Source organism: Lutjanus erythropterus, chromosome 22 (assembly GCF_056507025.1).
Source record: "Lutjanus erythropterus isolate fLutEry1 chromosome 22, fLutEry1.hap2, whole genome shotgun sequence".
In the NCBI taxonomy this organism is placed as follows: Eukaryota; Metazoa; Chordata; class Actinopteri; order Lutjaniformes; family Lutjanidae; genus Lutjanus; species Lutjanus erythropterus.
In genome coordinates this window covers 20,444,467-20,455,913 of record NC_139338.1, presented here as the reverse complement: position 1 = coordinate 20,455,913, position 11,447 = coordinate 20,444,467, and the positions used below count along the sequence as shown (strand labels likewise).

The window sequence follows — 11,447 nt, the reverse complement described above, 5'->3', positions numbered from 1 at the left end:
CCCTTGGGTGCAGTTCTTCATTTACAAAGGCACAAGGGTGGTTTAACTCTCACTCGAACAAATGGCCTTTGATTTATTACATTACAAAACAAAACAAATAACAGCCTTTTTGTTGTGGTTTTTGCAATTTTCACTCACTCCTGCAATTTCAGTGCAAAAAACACCTAAAAAAAAATTCCTGGAGGGACTGTATTGTGTTATAACCAACCAAAATTATGTTTTGTGATAGATTTCTACAGATGGGTGACAAATGGAAGGAAAACACAATGTTTCATGTTTAAAAATGTGTCACCTGTCTGTAAGTAACCTGGGCTTCCTATGTAACATGGCTGAGACAGTATAAACAATCATTCACATAATTATGAGACCAATAAAACCCTTATTATTTAAAACAAAAAACATTCATTTTCAATCTGACGTTCCTTGAAACAGCAACATCCCATTCATGGTTCCATTAGAGGGCAAACATCAACAAAGATCCAGTGCAGCCATGAGGCTCAAGTGATACGGTCTTTATTTTGTGCAAAAGGCAAAAACAATCAGGCTCTCTGACTTAATTTTATCCCTTTTATCTAAAAAGAGAACTATTCAGTCTGAGAGTAATTTATTATTAAATAATTCAATTGCAATATAAAGTAGTGTCAAGTATTTTATCCAACATCCAGGCACTTTTCAAAACTTGAAAACATTAAAATTCAAGTGCTCATTTTCATGTTTCATTTTAAGACCGTGTGCCTTTGATTTGCAACTGTAATTGTTCAAAGCTACTATGAGGAACATAGAAAAAAAATTCTCTGAATAAAATCCCTTTTTAACTGGCTAACCTACTACTCACTGTAACTTTGCCTGGGAAAAAGTCAACAGGCTCATTTCATGTGATTTCGTAGAGAATCTGATCTGGTGGCAGAAAAACTAGAAATAGCCAGTCTTCTCGCAGATGGTCTTGTTTGTTTATATTGGTCATATTGAGGCATCCGTATTAAACTGACCAATTATAAACTCCTCACATTAGCTTTAATAACACGTATTACTGAGTAAATAATGACACAGCTCACAGGGGATATGATGCCAAGATAGGAAATCTTTTATTACAGAGAAAAAAAACTTTTCTTCCAAAATATAGAAATCTGTACAACTTCCGCACAATCAATTTACATGAACTGTACAAATTTACAGCAGTTCATCACAACATACCCAAGGAAAAGAAAACTGAACACGATAAAGATGTACTGACATGAGATCACAAGATAGACAGCTTTTCTTCTTGGGTAAGCTCAGATTTTTTTGTCTATTTTCTGGTTTTTTAGGTAAATAGAAAATAAAAAGGAGAAAAAAAAAATGAAATGAAAGAAAAAAAACAAAGGATACGTCTACACTTACAGATCATGGAAACTAATATTTTTTACCAAAACAACTTTGGTCCTTGCCAACACTCCCATCACGAATGGCTTCACTTACAAAAAGCGTTATCCATGTTAAAAGATGAAATACAAAAAAGGAATACATCTAAAAACACCTCAGGATAGCAATTATTGGCACTTCCCATGTGTAATGTTATGTACTCTACCATTTGTTGTACAGTTACAATACATTCTACAATATGTAAAACACCTCAAATGTGAAAGTGGCAATAATTCAACTAATCAATGACAATTTTTTGACGACGACAACAACAAAACTGCTGTTCCCTTCCTGCTTCATGTCTTAACATGCACAACTTTTCCACAAGGGTATTTATTGAATGTCCAAGGCCTGAGTTTGGCAATACATTCCAGGAGAGACTTCCTCACGTCTCAAAAAAATGTCACACAACTTCAACTTGACATATTTAGTGCATTTTATGTGCTATTTTTTACCTCTGACTACTCAAAGCACTCTCACGACGATTCTGTAACCTATGTGCGCACAAGCTGAATGGATGCCATTTAAATAGTCAACTTAAACCATTTTCTGGTGGCGGTAGTACAGTTGAGATGGTGTCAAAGGGGATTTTTTGAATTTTTGCAGCTCTAAAAACTGTTAAAAAGTGGGTTAGATCACCAGACTAAAAATCCTCTTAAGAGAGGATGAAGAGGAGAAAATGGGGATGGCAGAGTGGAAAGATGAGAAAATCTACCAGTGTGACCGAGAGAAAAGTGAGACGAGACGATCATCTCGCGTCCGAAATATAGACCAATCTCATAACATCTTGACAAAAAGCTATAAGTGGAGAGCAGCATCGATTTTAAAACTGGTGTCCACTTCTCCATCTGGCCAACGTGGAATCACTGCTTTTCACAGATTGCTGAAGGGAGTATCAGCAGAGAGCAGGGGGGGTAAAGGGGGTTGCAGTGCGTCAAAGGCTATAGCTCTATTACCCATGATCCTCTCAGGCTTAGGGGAGCTTAAACACCCATAGGTCTGGTGATGAGCGATGAACCAGCCTGCCGTGACAGATTTGGCTCGAGCAACGCCTAAACGAAGCCGGCCTCGGCATCTGTTCCGGCTCAGCCCCAGCACCAGCACCGGGAGTGAAGTGGGGGTACGTCAGACAGCCATCACATCCTTTCATATGCATGTAAACAAAGTCGCTACTCAAACTTCAAGTGCGGCGCAATCCAGTGAGATGAAAACAGAAAACAATGGCCTAGTACCCTCGATTCTTCATCTTTGATCCATGTTTCCTCGTCTCTCACTAGCCTCCCCTAGTGCAGCTCGAGCACGCCAAGCGCGTGTGCTGGTTTGTCTTTTTTTTTTTATCCGTCACTGCTGAGGGAGGGTTCGAGGGCTTCTGGTCAGGGGGTGGAGGGAGGTTGAATAAGTCCAGAGGAGGGGGCTGGAGGGATTTTAGCTGCCCTGGACAAGAAAAAGAGTCCGGCCCTGGCCCCCCGCCTCTCTCACACACCAGCTCCCCACACGCCCTGCCTTCCTTACCCAACTCCCCGCGGTGACGGATGATGATATGTGTCACATTAAGTCTACCTGCATCCACAGGGGGTCAGCTAGCAGCATGCTGGCTTTGCTTTTGGCTGGACAGGAGGTCTGAGCTGAGGGGTGATATGTGGCACTTGAGGCACTCTATTATAACCACCCCTGCACCAGCCGGGGCGAGGTGGCACAGGCGGGCAGGGGGGGTTTAAAGCTGCCAGATTTGGAACGGCGGACGCCTCCTGTGAGGGTCCGGGCAGCACACTGAACCAGGCTGGCTCACTTAAGCCTGATATTAAGCTTAAAATCACGAATGGCTCATAATTCATGACAATGAGGTCTCCGTAAGGCAGTGCACCTCTAATGCACACATCGGGAAAAGTCTCCCGTTTACAAGACCTTGGAAATAGCTAAAAGGCTGACAAGGCCTGGTGTTTTTTTTTTGTTTTGTTTTTTTTTTAAATTCAAGTTAAAATTAATCTCTGAACAGTCGGCGCTCCAGACCTCCCTTTGGCCAAAGTCTCGCACAGTCATCACTTAGTCCAGACCTTTTCAGACTAGGGGGGACAGCTTAGCTCTGCATCCTGCCAGGGCAAACAGTGCCATATGAACGGATGACAGAATGTTTCTAACATACCACCAAAACAGAAAAAACTCTCCGCCTAAAAAAAATTCAGCTGAAATGTTCACAAATACAGTGTCATAATAAAAAAAGAAGGTTTTGAAATCCAGAGTTGCACACTCCCGATTAGTCTATCCCAGACGTGGGAGCTACAGTATGAACAAACGGCTAAAAAAAATGAGGAGGGCAATAAAAACGGTGTGAAAAGGTGACATTCGAATGGATGGAATGCAGGCGATTTTCTCTTAAAAAAAAAAAAAAAACATCCCACACAATCTAACGTCAAAGTGCATTCAATGTCAATTCTAACAGGGCCACGTGACCAAAATAATTGGGTAGAATAGGCCCCCCCTTTTGCTACACTTTGAATTTTGGTGATGCAGGAGAAGTGGTGGAAGGAAAAGGGGGCAAAAAAAACAACAACAACAACAACAACAACAACACAGGAACTTGATTGTGAGTTTCAACAACATTCATTAATAATAAGGGGAGGGGGTGGCTGGCCTGCCCCTCCCCCGGAAAGCTACACATAAACATTGGTGATGGGAGGGCGACAGTGCAACAGGACACACTGGTATCCATAGGTAACAGGTGTCACAACACATTCCATGTGCACTTACATACAGGCCGAGAGAAGGTTGAGATGAGGGGTTACTGAAGCTCGGAGTTGATGGTAGAAGGGGAGGAGGAGACTGCATGCCTTTATCCCAGCTACAAGATAAAGAAAACTAAGTCCCTGTGGTCCAAAAGGGGTGTTTTTAAAAATAGAGATGCTCTCATTGGGCGTTTCTTTACCTTGAGCTTGTGAAAGGCTCAGTCTAAACTCCTCCACCTCCCTCAAACCCAGGAAACACAACAAAACAAATCAGATAACCTCTGGATTTTGAATTCGAGGGATAATTCCTGGTAAAAAAAAAAAAAATCCGTACAATTTTGGTGTTTTTGCGGCGGCGTGTGTTGAACATGTACCCATAGTAACCACAAGTAAGAAAAGTGCAAAGTCAATGACAGCCCCTTCAGAGATGGAGCTGATCACCATGTTGTTTACAGTCGAGGGAGGGGGGAGGGGTAAGAGGAGCCAGTCTCCTTAAGGGGTTCCTGGTTGGTTGGTTGGTTGGTTGGTTTAGCTGCCCCAACAGTTCCATTTCCACAAAGCATCTCCTAGAAAACGGAGTGCCCAGCTGATCCAATGACACGACAGAACAGATGATAAAATGGGGGGAGAGGGTAAAAAATATCAAACCTACAAGGTTTCCATCACCTGGACGATAGGTAGGCCACATCCTCTGCTTTTTTTCTTTTTCTTTTTTCTTCTTTCACTATTTCATTTCATATTCTTAGCTTTAAAAAGGCTCGCCCTGGTCTGGTCACGTCATCTGACCAGCCACGGCGTGACCCTGAACAAAAAGTAGGCTGGGCGGGGTGACGGCATGCCCCTTTTAGCTGGACACAGTCATCATATTGTAGGCTTTGGAGGGACTGGTTCTGCCCAGCACCATCAGTTCCTCCTTGCAGCTGATGTGACTGTCCACCATGGGGCTCATGGGCCCGCTGTTTCCTGAGGGGGAGCCGGCGGCGGCCGTTGCCGGCGTTCCTGGGGGGCAGGGCTGCGACTCGTACAGGACGCAGATGGAGCCGTCCTCGCCGATGCGGTAGGACACCTCGAAGGGGTCCACCCACAGCGTGAGCTCGCTGGGCAGCAGCAGGTAGAGTTGCTGGATGGTCAGGCCGATGCGCTGGCCCGCCTGCCCCACCAGTGGGTCCATCTTGTGGTTGATACGGATGCAGCGGTAACCTGAACCCTTGCAGGGCCTGTCTGGGAACCAGTGGTGCTTATATTGCTCTGCAGGGACAGAAGGGAGAGGACGGAAAGAAAGTTTAGTGTGGGGGTGATTACCATCAGGCTGCTCGTAACTACCTTCACAAATAAGAAATAAAATGGCTAAAAAGATCAAATAATGGATAAAATACAGATAAAAATACAGACAGAATAGGTACTAACATGAAATGTAGACAAAATCTTATCATATGCACTGATGAAGACTAGAAGACCAGAGAGATATACGGGTCGACAAATATTATCAGCCCCATATTGACAGCTGCATAAGCATCAGTGTACATGTCAAGTCAAATTCAAGCACTCTTCAAGGATTCAAGGTTTCCCCTCTTAAACATAAACAACCAAAAATGTGTTTTGTGTGTATTCTGTAGAAGAGTGAAAACTGAACTTGGGTCTTGAAGAACTACTTGTCTTTCTCACAGCTTCAGTACTTTGATACTATTAAATATTAGTGTTGTATTGAAGTACATTTTCTTTTGACAACCTCTTCACTAAGTGCTGAGCAGCAGAAACACTGTGGACTACAGACGGCTGAACAAAGGTCAGAAAGTAGACAGACAGTAGATAAGTCCATGTGATATAATAAACATTATGGTCGTCACAGTGGCTTATATAAAGATGAGATCATCATTAAAGAAATTAAAAACGATGGTATAGATCTGCACTAATTAGTTGAATGAAAGAAATTAAGTTGACCAGCTATTTTGATAATGAATAATTAATTTCAGTAATTTTTCAAGCAAAAGCATTAAACCATTTACTGGTTCTACCTTCTTGAATTTGAAGATTTTCTGCTTTTCTTTGTCAATATGAGAGAAAATGAAAAGTGTTTGGGTTTTGCACTGCTGGCTGGACAAAAGAGGTAATCTGAAGACGTCACTATAGGCTCTAAGAAATTATGATATATTATTTTTTCACATTTGAAAGATTTATTGGTTAATCATGAAAATAATCCTCAGATTAATCAATAACAGAAATAGTCGTTAATTGTAACCCTAATATTATGACTGTATGTTATAGTAATATGTTATAGACGTTTAGTTTTATATTTTAAATATTCATTCACAAAACAAGTCTTCACAACTTTAGTAGTTATAAAATGAGATTGGATCTGACATAAAACAAATCAAAATACATTATAATGCCAAAAGCAGAAGCAAACACTTAATAATCCATTTAATGTTGTGTATCCCTCATGTTACTTTGTAATAACACTGTTCCTGTGAATGTTTTACAAATATATTTAAGATAAAAACGCACCATAATGTACTTATTTACTCTAAAGTACAGGGTGTAGCTGTGTACAGAAGAACAAGAGAGGAAAGAAAAACACCACCACCTGTTACAGGCCTGATAAGCGGCCATAAACAGGCGGCCAGCGGCACCCTGGGCCTACGTGACAAAAAGAGGCCCATTGAATTGCACAATCCCTCCCCTGGCCGTCGTCAGTGTCACAAAGTCTCCCATGACTGGCTGAACAAAAACACCAAAAGTGTCGAAGTCCCAGCCAGCCATCTGGGACGCCGGGCCCCGCCTCTTAAAGGGACAGGACCCTATTTTTCTTTTTTGTTTTTTTTTTCCTCTCTTTTCTGTGTGGAAGTTTTCTAAGTGCAGTGAAACTGGTGATTCAGAGTGACGCCACTCAGAGAACGCTTCTGGCATGTTAGTGGTTGAGATGATGAGGGGAAAATAAGCCCGTTGACTGTCTGATTTTAGGATATATGAGCATGTTAAATATGGCTCATTCTTTCCTCAGAGTTCACTTTTGGATTCCTAACTTTGTCTTTAATATTTCTTTCATTCTTTTTTTTTTCCCTTTGTTGACCTCCCTGCCTTTACTCTGACATGTGTCATCCATATTGAATTCCCATTGATGCTAATTTCATTGTGGCTGGTGAAAAACAGGGTAAGTGAAGTAGGCCAGCATTCAAGCCGTGGCCCGGGGGCCACCTGTATGCATCCACGGGATAATAACAGCCCCTTCCCTTCCCTCTCCTCCCCCCCTTCTGTGTCTTATCATTGAGGGCTGTATACTGCTGAGCTAATGGAGGGGCTGGCACTCGCCAAAGATTGCAAAGGCTGGGATGATCTTTCAGGCACAAAGGCCGCTACCTACAAACCCCGAAGCAGCTGGGAAAGGATCAGCTCAGCGGGGCCTATTCTTAAAAACCAGGGCACATAGGAGGGGGGAGGAGGAAATGGGAAACGGAAAAGTAAGCAGACGTGTGCGCTTAACCTAAAGAGTTTAACGAAACTGGGTTGTTTATTCAATGAAGCTGACCTTGAATGCTAGAAAAACTCGGGTATTTTCCACTCGAAGCTATTCTCTGGAACATGAAATCGTGCTGCTGCTCATGAAAAAAGGAAGAAACGAAAGCCTGCGGGCTACAATTATTGCAAAACTATCGTGGTTTCAATCTGGTCATCAGTGGGACTAATTTCTCCACTTCCCCTTTGCTCAGCACAAACAAGAGGAGCGAGGCACTCTGCTTTTCAGCACGCAGACACAATAGTGAGTGATTGTGATGTTTCCAAGCACAAAAGAGCTCTGGCTGGCCTAGTTTAGCAGCAGAGAGCCCCACAGGGTACTACCACACACTCACTTTTGTGTCCACACATTTGCCTCGTGCTCAAAATGAGACATTTTTCCCTTTTAATTAGATAATAAGAAGAATTTTTTAAGAACAGCAGCACCAAAACACTCACATTTGCTGTGAGTCTTACACATGGTGGATTAAACCTTATAATTTACATCATTTTGATATAATTATTGTTTATGTGAACTAAATGGAGGGTGTGTTAGCTTTGTTTTAATGGACTTCCCTTCATTTCCTCTCTGATTATGCTACTTTGCTTCCCCCGTCTTTAATGTCCTCCTATAGGCGCCCACCAAAACATCCCCTCCCCCACACACAGGCCTCACGGCCAGCCGACTCCATTCAGCTCGAACTTTTGTCTGTTTACAAACACCAACGTCGAAATTGAGCCCTTGCAGATGTTTTGTCAGGAAACTCCATATTTGCATCGACCCAAACACATCATCACATTAGTTATTTTGTTTTGCTAGGGAATTTAGGCCTGTATTTTACTGAAGACCAGACGGTCTGCAAATTAAGATGTGCTTTTGCATAAGTGCTCCTTATGCAGGCAATGTAGGTCATCTGCTGTTCTGTGTGTTGAGTAGACAGAGCGAAGCAGATGTATGGCAGCTTTAGAGCCCTGAGACTGGAATGTGTTTACAGCAGGAAATGGGACACAATCCCTGAGCAGCACTGTTCCCTCTAAAAAAGACTTGTAATACACAGTAATGCTCAAGTTAAGCCTGTAGGTTAAACTAATAGGACTTTCAGGTTTACTTTGCTCAGAAATATTGAGAAAATTTGGAAAAATCGACTAGATTTCCATTAACTGTAATCAGTTCATGAATTGTTTGTTCCACAGAAAATAATGGTACAATATAGGTTCACCTCTTATCTATATATTCAAAATATTTCAAAAATAAGAAAATCTAGATTAAATTTGATGGGAAAGGCTGACTAAATTCCCATTAAACATAATTACTGGGTGTGTTGTGAAAAATCAATGGGAGATAAGGTTAAAATATAGGTTCATCCTTTATCTATGTACAAAATATCCCCCAAAAAATAAGGGCAAATGGGCTACAACTGCTGGGAAATCACTGAGAAAAAAGTAAGTAATTTCCATCAACTGTAATGAGAGACTGTTTATTTGTCCCACTGAAATATATAGACTCGCCTTCCATTCACATGTTCAAAATATCAAAAAAGTGGGCTATATGGTTCCGTCTGATAAGAAATAATTAAGAAAAAGTAATCTGATTTCCTGCAGCTCCAATTAGAGCGTGTGTTCTTTGTGCCTTTGAAATCAATTGGAAAATACGGTATCAAAACATGAGTCCGCGAATGAATGGCACAATTTTTGAATACCAGGGCCAATAACTCACCATTGAAGCACAGAACTCGCCAGTTATGGTTTCATTGAGTAAAATGAAAAACAAAAAAACGTTAGCATTCTGGCGCCAATCGTACAAAAATTCGTTCTAGAATGTGACGTGTTTTCATTATTAACCTATTTCGTCCGATGCATTACGTAATTGAGCTCACTGGGGGCTGTTTTGCTCAGTTCTCTGAAAGCTCTATCGACCGAGGCGCACTTCCTTGTTTGAGCCAAGCGTCTCTTTCCACCCCCCAACCCCCCTTTTCTCTCTTCCTCTTACAAACAAAGTAACTGCTTAAACCGCGTAATTCGCCTTTTTGTCAAAAAAATATTAAATTGTATCAAATGAATCGTCGACGGACGTTCTTTGAACACTCACTGTGTCTTGTACGTTGACGTTTTTTTTCCCTCTCTGACGTGCGCAAACAGTGGTGCGCGTCGGTATCGCTGATAGTGATAGTTGGGAGAACAAAGAAAGGGTTCTTCTGACTCGTTCTCAAACCAATTAGAAGCCGAATTTGAGCACTTAGCGCTAAAACAAAATTTTTAACTCAATATGTAAGAGTGCAGTCTATGATTTGAGTGATGTTTTGTTGATGAAAGTGGAGAATTTGGTGCTTTTCTTACCTGCCAAAATGTCCTGTAAGCTTTGGCTGAATGTTTGGACCTGTCGATCGTTTACGTGTCCTTTTACCCTCAGAAATCTCGACAGAAATCCGACGGCGGCGTTGATCTCTGGTTTCATCGTTCCCCGGGCACAAAGGGTATGCATTGAGAAAGGCAACGGCGACGGTCCCCGCGCGTTTGTTGTTTTTCTTTACGTGTTTGTCCGACTGTTGGCGCTTGTGTTGTTTCTCTTGGCATTTATTAGTCGAGGTAGAGGGAGGTTTTTTTGTTTTTCAGAGAGAGTCCGTGTGCCAGGACGGTTCAGTGCTGGGAAACAGACGCCTGTTGTTGGTAAATACAGGGGGTTTGAGGGGGGGTCCCTTGGTTGCCACGTTGACCAACCCTCCCTGTCCACTTTCCACCTCCAGAGTGAAGCTCTCGGAGTGGGGGAGCTGGTTTTTATAGCTCCCCCGCCTCCCCGCAGACTCGACACAAGCCGCTACAGCAACAACAGCCGACCAATCAGGTGGCTGCCTCCGTCTGACGAGCCACATATAGGAGGAGTGCAACGTTCACGTCACCGCTCTGAAAATAAACAGAGGTACACAGCATGAAACCGTGCTGCGTTCAGAGCCTGTCGGAGATATGGGGGGTAGGGAAAAAAAAGAAAGGAAACAAAAGCAAACGACAACAAAGAAAACTCGCATGAGCTTGGTTGAAGAAGTTGGAGCAGCAACAAGTAATGTGATACACTAACACTATGCTACTTCAGCCTATTTTACAAAAAAAAAGTTTAGTGTGGGCTTACACAGTTACATTTAGTTTGCACAATTCAAATGGTTTAGGTCAGTGGTTCTCAAACTTTTTCATATCAAGGACCCCTAAACAAACACATATTGGACCCCCATTTCATTAGATTTTGCCCCATCTTTTTGTTTTTAGATATTTTATTGCAAAAAGTTTGAAATCATGACCAAAGTATTATATATAGTATAGTATTATAAGTATAAGAATTAAACCATTTTGATAATTAACTAATCATTAAATGTAACTTTTCATGCAAAATGGCAGAAAATGCCAAAACTTCAGCGTATTAAATATGGAAATTTCCTGCTTTTCTTTGTTTAATATCATATTTAACTGAATATCTTGGTGTTTTAGACTGTTGCAACCTTAGATTAAACTTGACAACTAACTTTAGCCAGTTGTTTGTGATAACTGCTAATAAATCCTGCAATGATAGAAAAAGTAAAGTCAATATCAGTATAAAAACAACTACAAACAACTAGAAACAGCAACAGACTGACACATTGTTACTGTCATTGTCATTGTGTTACACATGGGTGGAATTAGGCCTACAGAGAAAATAAATTCAATTATTATAACTTATAAAATTATTATAACTTATATTAACTCTCTCAAAGACCCTTGGGTGTCTTCAGACCAATGATTTAGGAACAACAGAACATCTCTGATTGTCTGTTTGCATTTCCAGAGTGCAAACTAAACATTGAG

The 11,447-nt window shown here is 41.6% G+C and overlaps 1 protein-coding gene across 1 annotated transcript; it reads right to left on the bottom strand.

The window, feature by feature from the left end:
• Positions 1 to 1,061: 1,061 nt before the first annotated feature.
• btg1 (B-cell translocation gene 1, anti-proliferative) lies at positions 1,062 to 10,380 on the bottom strand. Its single transcript, XM_084710474.1, has 2 exons — positions 9,954 to 10,380; positions 1,062 to 5,372 (listed from the first exon to the last, which is right to left on the bottom strand). The coding sequence occupies exons 1-2, from the start codon at positions 10,096 to 10,098 to the stop codon at positions 4,969 to 4,971; spliced, it is 549 nt and encodes a 182-aa protein (XP_084566600.1). The 5' UTR covers positions 10,099 to 10,380; the 3' UTR covers positions 1,062 to 4,968.
• Positions 10,381 to 11,447: the final 1,067 nt, after the last annotated feature.